Source organism: Sesamum indicum, linkage group LG11, assembly GCF_000512975.1.
Source record: "Sesamum indicum cultivar Zhongzhi No. 13 linkage group LG11, S_indicum_v1.0, whole genome shotgun sequence".
Lineage (NCBI taxonomy): Eukaryota > Viridiplantae > Streptophyta > Magnoliopsida > Lamiales > Pedaliaceae > Sesamum > Sesamum indicum.
The window spans coordinates 7,417,964-7,439,240 of NC_026155.1; the positions used below are offsets into that span (position 1 = coordinate 7,417,964).

Genomic DNA, 21,277 nt, shown 5'->3' on the forward strand with positions numbered 1-21,277 from the left:
TATCAACGATATTCCTGTATCTCTAAAAGAATATAGGGGGAAGACCATTAAATCTAATTACCGAAAAGAGAGAGTGTGTATAATTTTTAAAAATACAGGGGATGTTTTGTTTTTTTTATTTAACACAAGAAGATTTTCAGCTAAATTTTTATAATATAGAGAGATTTTATGCAATTTATCCAAAATAATAATAATAATAATAATGATAATCTCAACCCATTGGGCGACTCCGTATTGCTAATAAGAGCAAGCTGGGTCGGACTAAATCATGGTACAATCACGAAGAACGACGGGCCGCTGTCCTTTACTGGCAAAAGCCCATTCCACGATCGCTCAACTCCACCTCTCATTCGCTTCCACTATCTACACCAAGGCCGAAGAGAAAGGAAAGGAAAAAGAAGAGATAAAACTGAGCAGTGAGAGGCTTTTCTCTGCTTCTACAACAATGGAGAGCGCTCTCTTATGTGCTTCTTCTCCCGTTATTTCTTCACAATGTAAGACTTCTCAGTTTCAGTTCTCTCATTTTATCTATCTTGCTTCATATTTATCGTAATCTCGTTCGTCCAGCATGTCATTGTAAACCAGTTTTTCCGTTTATGTGATTATTTCTGGTTACTACTGTCAGGTCATTCTAAAGCTTGCGATCTTGGAAGAAATTTTCGCAGTTCGTTCAGCGGCAAATTGCTGTACAAGAATTCCGTTTTGATAAGAAACACTGGAACTGCGTCAAGAAGCCGCGCCACTGTTTCTTCTCTGGTTCATATTTTTCACCCTTTTATGGGTTATCTATTGCCATTGATTGCTTGCCTCGTTTTGTTTATTATGAGAAAAGATTGTGGGGGAGTTGTTTCTCCGGCTCGTTGGATAGCGAATATATAAAAGATTAATGCAAATCCGAGGAGAACTCCGTAGTTGTATTACAAGCCCTGAACTTCTATGCTGCTGAAGCCTTGTTGATTGTGTTTCTTTCACTCGAATGAGTATTTTTTGTGGAATTTGTTGTGTACTGGAGATCATAAGTTGACGAATCAACAGAGCAGGCGCATGAGCTTTGATGTTATTACGTTTTGCAGCTAGGAAGGAAAGTGAAAAAGGAGACCATCATACCGGACCCCGACTACCGTATTCCAATTGTACTTCTAGGTGAGTACTGACAAATATGAGCACCTAAGTTTAATTATGATTCTCTTTTCTCCCTTGCACGGTTAGATGCAATTTTGTGTTAGTTCCACAAGCATTGTAAAACAATAAACCACAAGGGGGGAAATGAAAGAATGCATGTTGGCGACATTGCAACATTAGATGAAGTACTGCACAGAATTTTACACTTAAATGGAATTTAGTGCTTGATGGCTGTATAGAAATTCTGAGCCATTTAACTTGGCAGGGGCTGCCGGTGGTTTTGTTTATGTCGATAATTTAGCTGCAGCAGTTCCTGTTGCTCTCCTTGGATTACTCCTTTTAGTCCAGGTAATGTCATGGTTTGACAAAGCATAAAAGACTGCAATTCATTGATGAAATCTAGTTTGAGTCTAGGATATTAAACCAAACAGTTGAGTTGATTTTCTTGGAGTTGAAACCACTTTAAGCTTACAGTCAGTAACTTTGCTAATGTGTGTCTTCTTTAGACACATCCTCTTTCTCTAACGTCAGGATAACTTAGTTTTCTTCTTTCAGGCAACAAGAGTGAGATTCGTATTTGACGACGAGGCCCTGGTTTGTTTACTCAGTTCAGAATAACACTTCTGATTCTTAATAAGGAACAAGCATGCATCAATCTAATCCGGCATTGCATTAGTATTGTTATTGATGCTAGATATTGGAATGATAACTTAACCATCATAGTTTATTTAGTATAGTGTTTCTGGGAACAACTCTGGTCGGTCTACCAAAACCCTTATTTTGCTTTTGCTTGAGGAGAACTCCATCAAACTACAAGTCCCACTGGGGCAGTTATTAAGATCTTTGTCATACAAACACTAGTACGAATAGCTTGTTCCAAAAGATACTAATATCATGTATGCCACAGTGGCTTCCGTATTCTGGAAACAAATAGCCAGTGCATCAGGTACTGACCTGATCTTGTAATGTCTAATATACGTCACTGTGGAAGGTTTTTGGTTCTCTTAGGCTATATATGAGTTTTAGTTATTGTAGTAATATTTAGTTACCTTCTCCATGTTGCATATTTTGTTGGAATTTTATTTTCCTTTTTAACAGAAAACAATAGAACTCTGCTATAATATTACCATGAAGTATTCCGAAAATACCTGATTATAGGAGGTGAAAGTTGGAGACCAGCTTCAGGAGTCGGGTGAAAATGTTTTTGTGGGTGGAAAAAACCGCTGGAAGTAAGTGGACCTTTTATTAGCACGATCCATTTCTCAAATAAAAGTAAGTGTTTAACTATTAAATGCATGGCCAGATATTCAACATTTGTAAACTGGGAGCTCTGGTGGCCTTCCTTCCCAATCTTAGTTTATTTTAAGGAGAAACAAACCAAAGCTGAAGGACAGATTCACTTTTTCCCAGTAATTTTTGTAAGTACCTTGGAAGTTGCAAGTTGTCTTATTTGCTAGAAATCAAAAGCTTTCTCGTCGTGCTTATCACTTCATTACTCCTATTGCTTGTGGCATATAGAATGGGAAGCAGCTCTATGATGTTATGGTGCAAAGGTGTGGTCCTTCAAAAACTAGCGGGCCTAAATAGTTGTAATGCCTAAAGTTTCAAATTGAAATCAGTGTCAGATCATACAATATATCAAGGTATGAAGTGTTATATCTTGCTGAAAGTTAATGTATCTTTTTGCACATACCCATCATATGTATTTCACATCTTTCATTGTTCAAAAGATTTTCCTATGCCAAAAGGGATGCTCTTCAAAGTTGGATGTGATTTCTTATGAATTGATCACACTAGAATTTATTGGTACAAGATTAACTACTAATATGAAGTTCACCACTATACTTTTATGTCTAAAGATGTTTGCAGTTCGGATCAACGAATTTGAAGGTTTTTTAAGATGAATGCTTTTTGGCTGCTGAAGTTACAATGACAGTTACGTGCAATTTAATTCATTTTTTCAGTAGAACCCCTTTTGGAGCTCTTTTCAACACACCACAATATGAGACATTCTTGAAATTTCGATTCAATCCTGGTAAATCTAAGTTGGTTGTGTCTTCATGATGGTATAGACTCACCACCCCCATTACAGCCACAAGCCTTGCTTAGTCTACCTACATATTTGCCTACCTGAGGACTTCCTTTAGGAGAAGGCATAAATCCATGAAGCACACTTGCAGAGAATTGACAAGCAAAACCAGATGTATTAATATCTGTGTTTCAAATTGATGGCCATGTTTTAAACTTTTGTTGCAGGGACGCTGGACCCGTTTAATTCTGGAAGCTGAACTGCAGAAGATTTAAATCATGTAAGCTTTTGCGGATTGCATCACATCTATTAATCGATGTGGGACTGCTGCGGCTAGCTAAATTTTTTCTTGCAAATGAATGCACTAGTCTACCTGTATAAAATCATGTATATGATAGAATATAGCTCATTCGAGATACTTTTATACCTTATGCTTTTAACTGGAATTGTTAGCTCGTATCTACCTGTAACTTTTATTTTTCTTGTCTTATGTCTCTAATTATGTTGTCCATCGGGCTCCTAAACCATTTAGCATCTCAAATTTTCACTTCAACTCATAATATACCAATTAGAAACTAAAAAACTGGGATTTGCCTCCACTCCTTTAAAATTTTATCTTCTGAAAGCCACCTCCAGTTGGGGTTTACATTTTTTGCGAATGCCCAAGGCAAAAGATTCTAATTTTTTTTTACTTTGTTACAAAATTTTTCATGTTAATTCTTAATTCATTAAGGTTGTGTCTGGAAGAGTGGATTTGGGTTTGAATTTGCCTAAAAGTTTGAAATGAATGGATTTTAAGTTCATTTGATTTCAAATCCACGTACTTGAATTCTCTCAACTTTCTTTGTTTTAAAGGGAAGATGTATTTTATTTAATTATAAGGAAGAGAGTCAGTTTTGATAGCTGCTCGTACATCTTAATTAAAATTGCTATTAAATTTGGATTCTTGAGCTAGTACGTGAGCTACTCAATTGCCTTCCGGTCGAATGTGTCAAATCTCCCACGAACTGCTGGTGTGGTGTTCATGCTCTGAGCATCCATAGGTATGGGACAAACGTAGGAGTTGCGCACTGCTGGAGCTTGGAGCCTAATAACCACACACCAATTATCACCTCCCAAGAGGATTTGGTTCTACACGTTGCGCTGCACCAATTCTGCAGCTCCAGTCGGTACAGTTGCCATGATGATCTCTAGCAATTGCACCAATACCTACTCATCTTCCATGTTTGTGGACAACCCTATTGAAGTTTACCTTCACTGTTCCTTGTGGCGGATGTTGCCAGTTATTGCTCCTGTCAGCAATAAAGCAGGAAATCACATTCTCTTATCAACTGTTCCTGCCAGTTATTTGCCTCGAGGAAGGCCGAGTAGAATTTGTGCATTTTCAGTATGATTTTTAGCAACTCCTTGTGCAAGCCATCCAGGATTTTGGTGTTTCTCTTGTTCTAAATGGCTCACAAGTATCCAGCCCGATTGATGTGGATCCACTTGCTTCTCTATAGTACTGAACCGCCTCCCACAATCCGTGTTCCAGCACATTCACACGAAACATTTGATAATGCCCAGAACAGACGTCCACTTGAGCCAGACCACAGCAATGTCTTCTGTGTTAGCCTCACATACCTGACAAGTGCTATCATCTCTTATCTTCCGTTTGGTGAGGTTTATCAGCAGTACGGAGAGCATTGTTGCAGGCCTTCCATGCAAAGATCTTCACTCTACTTGGGAGCGAAGGCAACCAAATAAAGTTCCATGAATTCGGTCTATTGGTGGAGCTGCAACCTGTATTACTCTGTTGGACAATTCCACTTGCCAGGTTATAGTCTGACCGACTTAGAAGGCCTTACTTCGAGCTATGCCAGAGCAATTTGATAAGTATTGCTCTTGATTAATTTATAATTCAAGGGTAGTAATCTAATTTATAATTCAAGGGTACTTATTACTATGGATGATCTTTTAGCATCAGTCCATGATACTAGAGAATTGATAAACATGGTGTGCAGCTTCAATTGCGCATACCGAAGAATACATCATTCCATCAAGCTATCTAAGATCAAAGTCTTGAGAATCTAAATTAGCAAATTATCCTTTATACCGCCCAATTTCCCCTCCCACTCCATCATCGCCTCCACCTCCCGCCCATTCGGTTCCGGCTGCATTCCTCCCTCTCCCTGCAGATCCGTCGTTTCTCCCTCTCCCCTATACTTCCCCCTCTCTATCCCTCCTTTGTCATTGCCGCCTCCCCTCCCTTCTTCCATTTTGCCTTCCCTTCTTCCTCCCCTTCCCTCTTCGACCAACGCCCCACTCCCTTTTCTCTCCTGTTGCCGCCGCCCCTCCTGCGCCCCTCTCCCTCCCTTTCTCTCTCCCCTTCTATCGCTGCCCCCTCCCTTCCCAACCCCGACCCCGTCTCGTCCACCCGACTCTCTCTCTATCTATCTATCTATATATATGTGCATATATATAAGTTTAACATTTAATTGTCTATACATACTTAAAATATATATTTTAATTTTATAAATTACATTTATATAATTTAAATTTTAATCTTTATAATTGTTTAAATTTAAACAATTGATTGAAACTAAGTAAAATGTACACCTTCAATCTACTAGTTAAATTTGGGACTTCTATTCAAATCACATTCAATGATTCTTAAATAAGATTATTATATTGTAAGTAAATATAAAAATAAAGAAAAAACGCATAAAATACACAAAATCGTGTTAGGGGTATTTTTGTTTTATTTTAAAATAAATAAGAAGATAAGTTTTTTTTTTTTTTTTAGAGTAGGTAAATTACTCATTTTCAATATCGACCACATAGGTATTTAATTGCATTTACCCCTTTTAAAATTTGATAGGATATTAATACTTTGTTTCATAAATATAGGGATATATTATATAAGATGATTCTATGTTATAAGCCTCGAATAGATCAAGTTAATTACTAATATTCATACAAAACACTAAAGGAGAAGGATTAGAAAATTCTAAGGTTATAAAGAGAAAAATTTGGATGTGAAGGATTTAGGTAAAAAAAATTAAAATAAGTGCATATCAAAAGAATTTAAATTATAAATATTTCGAAAAACATAACTCAAAACAACAGAATTCGAATGATTTGAAATCCCTACCTTTCTTTTATATTTTTTATGTAAATACAATTAGCAATATTTAGGCTCACTCTTGGGTGAAATTATTGCAATTAAGTAAGAATACTTCAACTTGACCTCAAACAAACATCAATCAATAAACGAAACAAATTAATGAAATCAACAACCCCTACAGTGTAAACCGATCCCAAAGACCAACTCTTATTACTGCACAAATTATTAAAAAAACAACATGTATGTAATTCTCTTATTTTGAGACAAGAGAAATTGACAAGGCAGAGTGATAATCAGCCATCCTCAAAACAAAAAAACCATCTACTTAAATTCTACCGATTTGGGTGAAAGTGGATCAGATGCAGGTGCAGTATCAGCAGCAGGCATGGACTTTGATCTCTTAAACCATTCAGGTTTGGCTGTGGAACGATGAAATTTGCACCTGAAGGAGCCTTGATGAGTGGTTGGAGAGCACAAGCACTGCCCTCTCGGGGATACCACGCTTTCGCCTTTGGGAGATGTTACTGCACTGAGGCTGTTGCTATCTTGGGAGGCCATCTTATCTTCTCAGAAACTGTTTAACTTTGATCCAATCCAATATATAGGAAAGTGATCGGGTAGAGATAACTGGCACAAGAATGGGGTACTCGAGAAAACTGAGAAGGCGCGATGTCCAAGTGGTGATAATGCGATGGCTGCCTGCTTTGGCATATGCGCAGACTACAAAAATTTCTGTTCCCATCCATCTCCTTGGAATCTCACTTTCGCTAGAATCCAAGACACTCACAACTACATGGGACCGCAGCTCTTGTATTCTTCCTCCACAATACACTTTGGATCAAGTTCTAATGGGATTTTTATGTATTAAGTGGTGCAACAGTAAGAGGATAGTTGACCAATAATTTTAGGATCTTTTGGCTTGTCTACAAGTTTTCAATTCATATTCGTGGATCTACAAGTACGTCTTGTTCCAATGATCTACGAATATTCTGATTCGCAGAATTTATATAATGTATTAACAAGTGCACTAGCGATGAAGTAGTATAGAAATATATAGTTTCTGTAAGAGTTCAATGAAATAAGTACAAAAAATATAAGCGATGCTTAATTATTTGAATGACTGAATTTTGAGAGATGAATTGTCATGCACTACCATAAGAAATTAAGTAGAGGATTATATAAATCTTAAAAGTGGAGAAAATTCAATAATAAAGAGGAGATGCTAGGGCTATAGGTCCACTAACTGATTTAATGAACTTCAAATTAACAAATTAATCTAACAATTAGTGGACAGATTCGAACACGGGTTACAAATTATCAAGGAAGCCATAACTCATCAGCCACAACAAATTGTTACGCCATCCGATAATACTCCAACCACATCCCACATGCAAAGAAGAAGTTCTAGCCAAATGTCTATTGGTTCAGTTAAACGTCATGATGTTGGGGTGGATATAGTTGGTTCTTCTACCTTATATACATCTCAAGATTATTACGTGCCTCAACCGCCTCAAGATTACTACATGCCTCAACCGCCACAAGATGATTGGTTTCAATCGGCTCTATATATGCCAACCCATACAGAAGATTATTCTTCACACGTACATCTTGACCTTGGCCATGACATTAATCAATCATATGCACCAGGATACAACATTTCACCAATTCTATTTCCATCATTTAGTGCATATCGTGATAATGTGGAGTCTAGTTCTGCAACAACATTAAGTCGATTGGACATTAATCCTGATGGTAATGATAATGAGGCACAAAATGAACCAATGCAAAATATGAGCGAGAAAATAAGAAGACTTCCACGTCAATGGCACATATACAATTGTGGAACGGGTGGACATTTTTAATATTTGCATTTTTATTGTAATATTTTTTAACAAATTGGTTGTAATTATAGTTATATATTTTAAACATTATGACTTTTTCAATTTTACTATATTGCTAAAAATTAATTGAATATAATTAATTTATAAAATAAAACTAAACGGAAAAAAATAAAAATTGATGTTGTGAATGACATCCACGACACCCCATTTTTTTAAAAAAATATTTTTTAAGTCAAGTCGTGGATCACATCCACGACTCGACATAATTTTTATATATTTTATATAAATTATATTTTTATAATTTTTTTAATAATATAAAAATATTAACCCGTTGATGTCTAAGGTTTTAAGGTATGTATAATACTTTCAAAGTATCTTTGAAGAATAATTGAGGGAGTTTCACTTAGATTTTGTGAAGGTGTGTGTTGAGAAAGCATTCATTCATAATGAGAAGTTAATACGACCGAGTGAATATGTCAATGCCATTGGAGAAGCTGTTAAGAAATGTGTCTTTTGGGAGTTTGTGAATATATGAAATTGTATCTTTCATTTCAACATTCAATATTGTGCACTTTTTCATTTTATTTTTATTTATTTGAATTTTATGATTATATTTTAGGTCATGTAGATGTGAAAGAAGGTGATCGAGAAGTTACTTTTTGTCTCCCGCATGTATATGTTGAACTTTTTTTTGCACTCTTATCTTTTAGGTTAATAATTAACATGATTAAGAATTGTGTAATGTCTACTGCTTGGCTGATACTTACACAATTATTTAGTTGTTGGTATGTTTATTCATGTTCGAATTAGAATATTGTACTTTTTGTCACGTTAACTTATTAGTTTATAATATATGTTAGTGATTTGTTGATTAACTAATTGTGTCATTCAATGTTGGTACAAATACTAATAATATATAAGAATACTTTCAATTAAATAAAACTGTAAATATTAAAAATAATAAATATTAAAAAAAATATAGAGATAATTATCGTGAAAATATAAAATTATACTTTCCTCCACTGAGGTTTGGTTTAATTATACCTAAACCCCCTGTAGTTTGGAAAGTTACACCTAGCATCTCTTATGTTTGTTTTCGTCTAATAAATAAGTCTCTCTATTAATCAAAATTCACCTAAATTGTTGATAATAATAAAAAGATCGAGAAAAATCTGTATTTACCCTCAATTGATTTATTACAAGTCAAATAAATTATATTATAAATAAATTACCCTCATACGTCTTCACACATTAATGCATGTGAGGTGGTATATCTCCATCGTTATAAGGACAGTTTAGTCTGAAAAAAATTGTTTGACCTGCTATAAGTTAGTAATAAATCAATAGAAGATAAATATCAATTTTTATTTAATTTTTTTGTTAATATCAATAAATTTAGTGAATTTTGACCGATGGAGACGGAAGTAAACTCAGGGCTACTAGATGTAATTTTTCAAATTATAGGGGGACCACGTGTAATTACACCAAACCTTAGGAGAGGGGAGTGTAATTATCCCAAAATCAAATTTTACTTTTATTGCTACAACAAAAGGGGCGTAGTAAAAGTTAATTATTGGAACAAGTAGAGCTCCATAATAAAAAGGTGATACTTTTTGCCGTTGCTTTTCCTATGAATTTACCATCATAAAGAAAGTTGATTTTTCGTAGCAAATACCCATATGATGGCTACAAATGGACAATCATAGCCAAAAAAGTGGTGATTTTTGCTCTTCTTTGCCCATGAATATATGTTGTAACAAAAGCCATTTTTTCCCTAGCAAATAACTTTTGCTACGAATCTCATCCGTAGCAAAGCTTTTGCTATATCAGTATTTTCTACCATAAAAAATCATAACAAATTTGTAACAAAAGGTTTTTTGTTATGAATATCGGACTTATGCTACAAATTTTTCACTGTAGTTATAAGCCTATTTTCTTGTAGTGACATATGATGTTGTGTATATTATGCATAAACCAACCACCTTTATTTTGAAAGATTGAATTATATTTTGTGGGAAGGAGATGTAAAATACAAAGCTATTTGAGAGAAGAGGCGGATGTATATTTTAGAGAGAGGGCTGATTTTTTGCTTCCTTTCCTTTGCCTCATGACCAACCTCTCCACCCCCATTGTAGGGGTGGAGTCGTACTTACCAAGTAGTTGAGTTGGGAAAGGATTTGAGTTGAAATCCTATTTCAAATACAATTTTTTTTCTAATAATAAATTAATTTTTAATTAATTTATTTCTCTAGAAAACGCAGACTCTCAAATAATAATATTATAAAGGTTTGATCCATGAAATTATTAAATTTACATTTAATTTATTTTAATGAAGTTTCCCAAATTTCACTAATTAATTTTGGACATAGTTAATCTAGGACCAAATTAATTGATTTCATGAATTAATTTTCACTCCTTGAACTTGTTTAATCCAATTAAACGTGTCTTATCTTAAACTAATTAAAATTTTCATACAATTAATTTAATCTTATTAAATTAATTGAGCTCAATAACTATTAAGTACTTTAGTTAATACTTCAACATCCTCAATCCACCATTTAAGTTGTTCTTGAATTAATTACATTCAAGCAGGGTGTGTGACACCGTAGGTACACTCAAATGGTAGTTATGGGCTCACAACTATTGTGACTTGTTAAATTTAATTAATTATATCAATTAAATTCTCTTAAAGTTAACTCTTTAATTTCAAGAACTCATTTAATTAATCATAGTTGGCATCCACGTCATGAAGCCATATCTTTAGGTAAAGGAGACGAACTTTTAGACAACGAGTACTATACAATTAAGATCCTATTATCAATTATCTCCCATTTGGATCTGAGACATGAATAATGAGTCGAAACATTTTTGACTCAATAGCTATGGATCACTTATTTCTATTTTTTTTATAAACCTTCATCCTACGAAATACTATGCCCAGTTGTCATGATACCCTGGCCAAGAATTTAATCAATAAACTCACGAATTAAATGGTAAAATCTCAATATGTTTTTGGACCTCTGATGCTTGCATGCCTGCACTGCTTCGCAAGTGATATCTTCGTGTTGAAACATGAGGAAAAGGAAACCCTAAAGGCATAGATACACCGCTTCACCAGTGCAACCCTGAAAGTACCCCTTTGCTAAGGAGGATGTATTAACCAACGTCTGTACTGATTGAGGAAGGAAGATTTCTTCAAATCCCTGAAAAAAAAAAAAACTCTCCTACTAGAAGGAAGTCTCTATTTTAAGGACTAAGTAGACCTCATCCTCCTAGTGTCGTGGGGAGGGGGGGTGGTTGTATGATATGGTTACAAATAGGAAACTCCCCCAGTTTTGGCCCAAGAGAGTCAAGGCTAAGGAGAAGGATTTGTTCCTTGGAAGCCGGGGGGGGGGGGGGGGGGGGACACCACCCTTGCAACTAGCGAAGCACTTGTCCAGATGGACATTCAAGCACCTGACGAGGCGGATCGAGAGAGAAGACTTCCGAAGAAGTAGAACCCCTACTCTACTAAGGACTTTCAATTGGATTGGATAGGCTCAGACTTCTCCAACCAACAGACTAGAAATTCAGGGAGACTTATCCTTGGGCAACCACCTCCTCAACTTCCTCACCATTGACTTCGACTATAAGATTAGGTTTGGCCTCCTCAAACGAGGGGACGATTTTCAAGTACTCATAAGCAATTTCTACTATATACACTCATTTTCACTCACGATTTTCATCATAGTATGTCATCTCGTTTTTCTCTCTTTTTAATATTACGTACTGAATTGGGTATTGAAATACTAATATATATTTTTGCAGGTTCCCTTTTCTTAAGCTTGCAAAGAATTTGGCCCACTGAAAAGCTCAAATCCTAAAAGATCCTATCCATGCACTTTTTGGGCCAATCAATATTATTTATGATGATTTGCAACAATATACATTGTTGCAAAATACAAGCTCTTAGGCAGCGTAACATTTTGTGCTTAAAGACGTAATTGCATAACAAAAAAATTTGTGCTGGAATATCTATTTTTGTATGAAAATTTTCGTTCCTAAAAGTTTTTTACACTAAAAAATTATCATTTCTAAAAGTTCTTTTTGCGCAGGAAAATTGTTTTTTTCCTAGAGGTCTTCTTTAAAGGTGTCATATCCCTTTTCTCGACCAAAATTTAGGTTGTTGAAAGCTTTTTGAGACAACGAAAAATTTAGTTGCCCAAAATTTACATTGGCCCCTTTTCAAGAATAAAAAATTATACAAACACTTCATACTCTTTATAAAATAACAAATACATCCCTAAAACCTAACCTCATTAGGTATCAATATAATTCTTTCTTGAAATGCTTGAAAATAAGTAATTAATTTTGGGAATGAAATAGAAACTCCCTCTTGGTGAACTCAAACCAGAAGCATTGGATGCCCTTTAGTGGACCCAATTGAATACTAATTTACAAAAAGCAGTGTTTCTATTTTCATAAAACTTCACGAACCATGTTCGGTTTTAGGAGCAAATGCACAGAATTCAGTACACTAGAAGTAGGGGGTCCGTAAAAAACAGTGATTTTTCTTGCTCCTTGTTTTGTCCACCACCCTACGTACACTTCACATGCACCTTCACAATCCCAACTACTCCACCCCCAACCGTTGAAACATAGAAATGATAAACTTGTTGGCTGCTGCTGCTGCTTCTCTTTCGACACGGCCAAAAGGACAGAAAATGAGGGGAAAAAGAATTACATGTAGTCTACAACTGTAAAGAAAAAGCTGTCTAAATGATTTCAATTTCAAGATAATATAGTGGTTTGAAAGCTCGCTCGGTGACAACATATATATTATAGAATTAAGTTAAGACAAAGCAGAAGCGTGGCCTAGATTGAAGAGCCATGACCACGCCCGGAAAGTAGAAAGCCTGACCCAAATCTGCTTCTTCATTACAAATTCTGGAAAGCTATACGTACCCAACTCTTGAAAAGGAGAAAAAGAAACTGATAACATAGAAAGTACAGAAAGCTGCAAAAACCCAACTTCAGCCTATGTTCTCACCAGGAAGGAGAAGTGCAGGGCGAGCCAGATGATGACGATGAAATGCCATCATTGTTGGTGTTGGAATCGCTGGGCGTCGTGCAAATGGATCGTGCATCCCTCAGGGAAACCGAGGAGCCCTCTGCTGGAAGCTTTTTCATTGGAGTCAATGGGGGTGTGGTTGCAGGAGAGGAGGGAGTGCTCGAGAGTGTCGACGTGATCTCCAAACGGGAGGGGGACGTGCCGGGCGTTTCGAAAGGTGTGTCATCGTGCTCTTTGCTCATCATCCTAATGGCTTCTTCGCCGTCGTAGATTGGATTGCATATGTAAATGAGATGCTCCTGACTTGTGGAGGCGCTGGTGGTGGCTGAGGGCGGAGGAGAAGTAGCTTCTTGGGCTGGCCATGGATCATGGGTTGAGTAGAGAGCAGAAGAGGGGTGATTGGTGGAAACGGGTAAATGGTTTTCCGGGATCGTTGTCGGGAAGAGGAAGCTTCTTGGAGCACGAAGAACTCCTTGGGCGTAGAAGCTGCTCAGAGATGGAGCGTCAGCGGCGGTGGCAGCCTCGGCAGCTGTAGGAGGAGCTGTCTTAGGGTGGTGATCATGGCGTCTGCGGAGTAAGAGTGAGCAGTAGAGCTCAGCTAAGAGAAGTAAAACCAGGGTTAGTACTATGGCAACGGTTATGGCCAGCAGAAGCACTGCACCCATGATTACTTTGGAACTTTCCTTCATCTCTCTCTCTCTCTTGTCACTGAAATGTGGTGTGGTTGGGGAAAGGAAGTAAAAAGAGACAGGAAGGGGAGAATCCCTACATTTTGGCGGGAAAAGGTCGACCTGTGACTTGTGAGAGGAAAATGAAAGAAAGAATCTTGGTTGGGGTTGGGGAAACTGTGGAGGGTTAGAAATGAGTGATGCACCAATTATATATACCCACTCAACAAAACAAAAATATATTTGAACCAATTATATTGTAATTTTAGTCCTATAACTTAAGGGGTATTGATATTTTTAGTCCTTCAATTTTGAAAAGTTGGTAATTTTGGCCATGTACAAATTGATTTACAGAACTAAAATTGCAATTTGATTTGACCGTGTGCAAATGCAATTTTTTGGCTAAATTGGCCGAAAAATTATGAAAATTGCCAAAATTTTAAAATTACAATAAAAATTAATTCACACAGGATAAAAAATGCTACTCCTTCTAAGTTACAGAATTAAAATTAATTTTTTTTTATTTTTTAATTATATTTTTTTATTTAAACAAGAATACGCGTTAATAAAATTAGGATAGACTAACCAAAGACTGAGCGAGGAAGGCCCTATCGAGACGACAAGGCTTGGCCTCGGCTAGAACTATTAGTCTATCAAATTTTGGACTTAAATTTGTTTTAAAAATTTTAATGAAGAATAAAGTACTAATATCCACCTCATCATCTAGAGGCTACATAATTATTTTTTATTAAAAAATATATATTTATAATTTTTTAAATAATAAAAAAATATTCGTAATTATGTCAAATCATAGAGAAAATACTTATAATTTACCCTTTAATTTACCAAACTAATCAATTGAATCTTGTTAGGACTAAACCAAATTTCTGACTTCACCAGGGACTAATACCAAACCAATAAGATTTATAAAAATATCACATGCCCAAGAATCAATTGTCCAAAAATAAAATAATGTAAAATCTATATATAATGACAAAAAAAGCCTTTGGTTGAAGAGCGCCCGAGCAGTCGCCTCTATAGGATGGTCCCATATATCGTATTCGAAGGTGACTCTGCATTCTACAAGCTTATAAAGGCTGGCTTAATTATGTTAATATTACAAAAAAAAAGAAAAATTAATTATATATTTGTTATTATTATATATTATAATTATTTAATTATAAATTTAAATATAATCAACAATAGAGTTATAAATTTATTAATGAAAGAATTATAATCAATTTTCTTCAGCTGATGGGACTTTATGACAAGATAGCAAACATCTTCCTTGCCAGCCGCTTCACACCTTTCTCAAGTCTCCTATTTTCTCTCATTTTTTTCCTTTTCGTTGAAGTAGGAGCTTTTAATTCTTTCACCATTTTTCGCAAGCATTAAGCTCTCTTATGCTAAATCATGTAGTTTGAGCTCTTTTCTCTTCTTCCTCTTAGTTAATCATGTCAAAGGGAGGTGCAGACGAGTGTGTTATTGAATAAGCTCTTAATCAATACCAAGTCAGATGAAACCAATCTGATTAAAGTATTACTGAATAAGCTAAAAAAATGTCATACATGTCGAAAATCAAGGATTATACTGTCAAGATCTTACAACAGTACAACTCAGAAGGTCTACTGCTTAAGTTGTCATTTGTCGTAATCGTCAAAGAACAAAACTTAGAAGTCCTAAAGTTTCTATAAGTTTGCTATCTGGAGTTCAGACAATAATACTCAAGAAACACATATATTTTCGAGCAGAAATGCAATACAGCGGCTAAAATATCGCCAATATATACTGAATTAACATATATTTTCCAGCAGATATGCAATACAACAGCTAAGGCGTCAGCAACATGCACAAATATAATGAGATCACAGGGGATGAGTGCATACTGAGTTGACATGATTTCTGAGGCTCCATTACCTCAGGTCATTTATCTACCTTTAAGGGCAGCAAACCTAGCAGCTAGATCATCATAGTCGGGCAATTTGGGATGCACATGCCGTGCCTGATTGTCCAGCTGGAAAGTATTGGCACGAGTAAAGACCTTTTGCGATTCTGGTGAAGCAGTTTGCTCATGAGGAAGAGAAACGGATCTAGTGGGAGGCGGAAATACTTTGCATTTATCATCATGCACGTCACTGCTTCGGTCAAGGGATGATTCACCAACATCAGTGATTATTTGATCCAGAGGCTGACCCCGCAACTTTTTCCTCAACTTTCCTGCATCATAGCTTGATGGTTTCTTGCTGTAATGAATCAACAATTTATCTATCATCCTTTCCTCATCCTCTTTTCTGTGATGCTCCTCATCAAACAATATCTGCAAGCCCTTCCTAGGTTGATCCCTTCTCCTGCTACTTGAGCTCCTGTTTACAGGTTCAACATCTTCAGGATTATCAACATTATTATGGCTGGATGATGATTTATGGTGTTTCCTCCGAATTGATCGCGGCTTTGGTAACGGGATTTTCTCTTCCTCATAATCGTGATATTTTTCTTGAGCATGACTCTTTACTTTAGCTGATGCAACCAATTGTTCTTCAAAGTCATGATCTGATTCATTTTGGGGCCTGCATGAGCTGTTGACTACATTACTTCTATTGCAGGAGGCAGGGTCTATGAAGTTTTTCTCCAGATCAGAACCAGCATTCTTAGAACCTCTACTGTGTGTGTGTTTATCTTCATTTGGCTTAACATATGGAGGGCGAGCAAAGTTGTCTTTAGATTTGACATATGGTGGAGGGAGGGCATAATTTGAGCAAGAGTTGAAGCTATCAGGTCCTCCCTCTGGTCCTTTTCTTGTTGAGTTAATTGCATTTTCTCGACTGGAAGAGTTATAAAAAGGAATGACTTTTTCAGTTCTTCCTAGATGTTCTGCGCAACTTGCAGCAGAGTCTGCTTTTTCATGAGATAATGCTTCTGTGCTTGCTCCTCTCCTTGTATTATGGGTACTATTACTCCGTCTTGTGTATCCACTATTAACATGATCCAGCATTTTCCCACGGGATGAACTGCTTGATTTTTCTGTCTTGAGTTCTGTATCACTTTTCTCAGAGTGATACAGGTGCTGCTTATTTTCAGTCAATATGTGCCTTCCACGAAATAAGCTGTCACTGTCCCCTTGTGAACTACTTCCTTCTGTCTTCAACACTGAGTGCTCTCTGTGCTCAATTGAGCCCTTCCTTCCAGCCATAGGATGATCTTTTTCATCTCTTTTCCGCATATGACCTTCTCCACAGTTGTGTATTCTGCTTTTCTCATCTAGAAGCCCAGGAGTTTGTTTCACTATATCAGCTTTTCTGACTTCTGTCTGGAAATCATGTCAATTGAGAATATCAGTCACCACATACGGTACATGCTAGTCATGCTGGCCTTCCAATATTAGCCAACAGGCGCAGTTGTATTTTTCATGAATAATGTTTTCTTCCAGTTGAACAAAAAATTGTTAAAAATGTCTTAACAAGATGGTCATCTCCTGAGCAAGATAACTTGTCATGTAAATACAAATGGACTTTGATTTCTTCATTAGTAACTGTATTCATCTTGAAACAAGTTCAATAAAAGAAGGATCCATTTATAAGATTCTCAGATTCCTAACAAGTAAAATACAATCAGGTGGCAAATCAGCAAAAATCCATTGCAAAGAACTATCAGAACAATAATTCTCCAAGACTATCAATTCTAATTTTCTATATAAGCTCAAATAGCTGATAGGAATATATTAGAGTAAAATAAAATAATGTCATAAGTAGATGTAAAATAATGTTGGTGAGATATAAATCAAATAATGTAGTGACAGATATAAAATAAGACTTAACTTGTTTGAAATAAGTACAAGCACGACACATAGAATAATGTCAAATCAAACCATATTTTTGCTTCCAACCAATTTATTAACATTCATATTTACCCGTATATTACTGGTTCCCATAGTTTTGTGTCAATCTTTTCATCATAACTATGATAAAGAAATCATAATATACTCGTCAGTATTAAATGCCAAAAATTTCTGTGTTTACAAACTAAGGGTTCTTCATGGACCTTTTAGTTATCTGCGGGAACATAATAAATAATTAAAAATGGTACCTGTGCAACTAGTGAAGGAGTAGACATCCTCTGTTCAAACCCCTTGTAATCCCACTTTATCGAGAACTCTGAAGCTATATCTTGCAATGCCCGGAGTCTCTTTTCTGTTGCAGGATGCCTCGCAGATACTTTCTCAACGAACTAGCAACAAAAATCAAGCATATTGGGGTTGAAACAAGCAGTTTGATTACAATAATATTCTCTTAATGATAAAATAGGGACATACCTTTTGATTTACAAAAGCTTCTAAACAATTTCCATATCTCTGTTGAAATATATCCCTGAGGTCTCGCAGTTCAGGCAGATCAGAGAACCTTGCAGCAGCAAACATCAGCGATGCAACAGCCTCTCTACATTCTTCAGGGCATTCCCTGTAAAGAAAGCAATTTGACAGGATAAAATCAATACCATGCTCCAATGATACAGGCTGAACTCTGAAACTAAGTCACGTTGCTTTGGCCTAAAAATGAATGCTTGAAAGCTGAAAGCACGAACCACTAGTCTCAAAAAGGACAAGAAAGTGTAAAGTTTCAACTCTAGTTCTCCATTATTCGATAGTCACTCCGTCCTAATTTGTGTACTCATATTGACTGGGAATAGAGTTTTAGATGAGAACGAAAGAGAGTGAAAGTTTTATACATTTTAATATTATTTTCTGTTCAATGTTTTCTCTGAATGTTTGGTTGGTCTAAATAATCTTAGTCAGATTGTTGTTATTAAGCCTATGGACTTAAAGTAATATGCTTCTTAACTCTTTGTAACTAATTCATAATTTAGTAACATAATAGAAAAACATTCTCTTAAATCCTATACAAAATATCTAAATGTCATTTCATACAAAATCCCATTATAATACCTACATGGTAGTTTTTTACCTTAACAAGGTAAATAACCATAGACCGAGTCCAAAAACACCCATAAATAATTAAAATAAAGTTTTAGGCCCTCATTTTTTAACCTGCAAAAGTTCCATATGAGAATTCACAAAAATGTTCACCAAAAGTTATACCATCTTCAGTTCTAGACTATGAACTGCCGAGTTGAAGGTGAAATTTTAGAACCATCTGCTATTAATATAGAGGTGTCAAAGCAAACTTACTTTGATTGATTAGTTATGTATGCCATAGTTTTAGAAAATTTACTATGTCAGAAATTCATATTATATGATCATAATATTGAATTGAGTACATGTAAATCATGTGATGTAGAAAAGTAGAGATTGTAGGGCAAAACATTTCGATTGAAAATTTGTTATGTTTCACAAGATCAATTGTTAAGTTCAGTCATGTTAGGATTGAGCCTTCGATTTGTAGTACTTAGAAGCCTATGTTATTCTATAAGGACGACCTCCGTACTTTACTGTAATAAATTCCATCATAGAAGTGTGATGTATTTATGGCTTACTTATTCAATTTCAATATTTATTTTGAAATGTATCATTTTACAAAAATAATGAACATTGATTGCCATAAGTCAGAATTTTGAGGCTTAACTAACCTGCTTTGAGATATATATATCAAATGTCAATAATTGTATGAATCTTTACATTAGTAATATAGTATATCTATTGATCTTATATAATTCATTGAACCGTGCTGCGAGGCATTATCCTTGTCATAAAATTAATGTTGCTTCGAAAATTTTATGATAATGCTAAAGGCCTCTTTTACGATAAAACTTTTCTCTATATTAAGTTCCATGAGACTAAGTCGTAGATATTTGAGAGTTTTTATGTGTATGATTAGTTTTTGAAATTCTTCACACTAAACTAGTTATGCAGGTTTTGGTTATGAGTCAACTTTTTGGAAAACTTTAGACATATTGGGGCTGTTTTATAGCATATGTTTCTTAATCTAGTTATCCAATGTTTACTAATTGTCATAACAGTTTCAACAGAATACTAACTATATAGTAATTTTTTGAAAATCAATGTCACTTTCCTCCGTTCTCGGAATATTGTTGTGGTCTTGATAAGTCAAAATATTGTCCCCACATAATTCTAATTTAATCTAATAGTGACCTGCTGACATCAAATTTATTTGGGATTTTTTTATCAAAGTCTTGAAAATTTAGGGATTGGGAACTTGATAAGGTTTGAGAATATCCTATATAAAGAATGCCTTACAAAGATCGAATGTGCCTAACAAGACACTAACAAAGAAACAAGATAATTATTGTGTAATAATTACAATTAAAGGTGAGAAAAACTTTTTTCAAAACAAGTAAATAGCAACCAAGTAAAGAAGTAGGTATATCATAATTTGTACCAATGTGAAATAACCGTATACATGGTTATATGCACTAAGAAGAACAGAACACGCAAGCTCCAAAATTTAATATTAAATTAAACAAAATGTTGTGTAACAGTTTTTCTTTACCAGGTCGTGTAACAAAATCATGCATCAAAAGAATGAAACTATTGCTAATGAAAATTTAAAAAAACAGTATAGTAATCTAAATACTAAATATTTGCATATAATATTAATGAGTTTATCATCTTAGTTGTTATTTATCAAATTTTATGTCACAACAAAATATTTCGAATTATTGAATTTTCAATATTTCATAGCATTCTATATGAGCTTAATATTTAAATAAAAAACCCTGCAAAATGCACAATGCACGTAACTAGTGCCCTTAAAAGTTTGGTTGATGATTGGTGGTCATACTGTTGCTTTCTGCATAAGGTTATTTTGGGGGAAAGAATCTATTTCAGATAATAGAGCATAAAAAAAAAAGAGCATAAATTTGGAAACAGAGGGAGTACATTACACTCTTTTTATGTTCAATCCATCTCTTTAAAGCTCATGCCCTACTTTCTCCACTCTAGAGTACTGAATATCAAATTGGCACCATTTCTATCAGTCTTATAAGATTCTTTGGACCTCAGTTCTCACAGAAATAATAAAGCAAAATTTTTCACAAAAACTTGTGGTTGTTCAATTAAAGTACTTCATGAGTGTTGGTGGTTTCAATCAATATTTTAAGTTCAACCACAGAGAGGCGTAATATGACAAATATACCAAAACTAGTCTTGCATATCTCTATCTCAATTGAGTCTTTTTAACAACCACTTCCTTATCTGTTATCATTACTTGACAAATTGTTAACAATACAACTGGTTAAGCTAGGCAAGCACAAACATGGGAGGACTATATATCAAATATGATTATTCTCATATTATTTGATGATGGTCCAGAGATTTGATATTTTAATACCAGTTATTCTAGTGACCTGTTTAATGATTGAGATAAAAGTATTACGAGCTAGCCCTTCTTCTTGCTAATTGTTTTGGCTTTTCTTACCAGGGGTATTGATGATCTGTAAGCATGTTTTCAGTTTTAAACAACAGAAAATAAGGCACATTACACTGTGTAA

The 21,277-nt window shown here is 35.2% G+C and overlaps 3 protein-coding genes across 3 annotated transcripts in view; 1 reads left to right on the forward strand and 2 right to left on the reverse strand.

Annotated features, from left to right (window-relative positions):
• LOC105173507 lies at positions 269 to 3,645 on the forward strand. Its single transcript, XM_011095267.2, has 9 exons — positions 269 to 494; positions 626 to 756; positions 1,074 to 1,143; positions 1,388 to 1,470; positions 1,678 to 1,716; positions 2,281 to 2,351; positions 2,426 to 2,540; positions 2,641 to 2,765; positions 3,379 to 3,645. The coding sequence occupies exons 1-8, from the start codon at positions 269 to 271 to the stop codon at positions 2,707 to 2,709; spliced, it is 804 nt and encodes a 267-aa protein (XP_011093569.2). The 3' UTR covers positions 2,710 to 2,765; positions 3,379 to 3,645.
• LOC105173508 (mucin-17) lies at positions 12,649 to 13,982 on the reverse strand. Its single transcript, XM_011095270.2, has one exon. It carries the CDS (start codon positions 13,835 to 13,837, stop codon positions 13,124 to 13,126), a length of 714 nt encoding a protein of 237 aa, XP_011093572.1. The 5' UTR covers positions 13,838 to 13,982; the 3' UTR covers positions 12,649 to 13,123.
• LOC105173509 overlaps positions 15,384 to 21,277 on the reverse strand; it is a 10,178-nt gene continuing 4,284 nt past the window's right edge. Inside the window, exons 4-6 of the mRNA XM_011095271.2 lie at positions 18,126 to 18,270; positions 17,900 to 18,040; positions 15,384 to 17,123 (exon numbers count right to left, since the gene is read on the reverse strand). Of these exons, the coding sequence (XP_011093573.1) occupies positions 15,744 to 17,123; positions 17,900 to 18,040; positions 18,126 to 18,270 (1,666 nt within the window). The 3' untranslated portion in view covers positions 15,384 to 15,743. The remainder of the gene's footprint in view (positions 17,124 to 17,899; positions 18,041 to 18,125; positions 18,271 to 21,277) is intronic.

Bases quoted from the DNA above. Each gene is read 5' to 3' on its own strand.
- LOC105173507 (XM_011095267.2), top strand. From the start codon at position 269: ATGGTACAATCACGAAGAACGACGGGCCGCTGTCCTTTACTGGCAAAA. The intron at 495-625 runs GTAAGACTTCTC...TACTACTGTCAG, and splicing joins TCCCGTTATTTCTTCACAAT to GTCATTCTAAAGCTTGCGAT. The intron at 1,144-1,387 runs GTGAGTACTGAC...TTAACTTGGCAG, and splicing joins TATTCCAATTGTACTTCTAG to GGGCTGCCGGTGGTTTTGTT.
- LOC105173508 (XM_011095270.2), bottom strand. From the start codon at position 13,837: ATGAAGGAAAGTTCCAAAGTAATCATGGGTGCAGTGCTTCTGCTGGCC.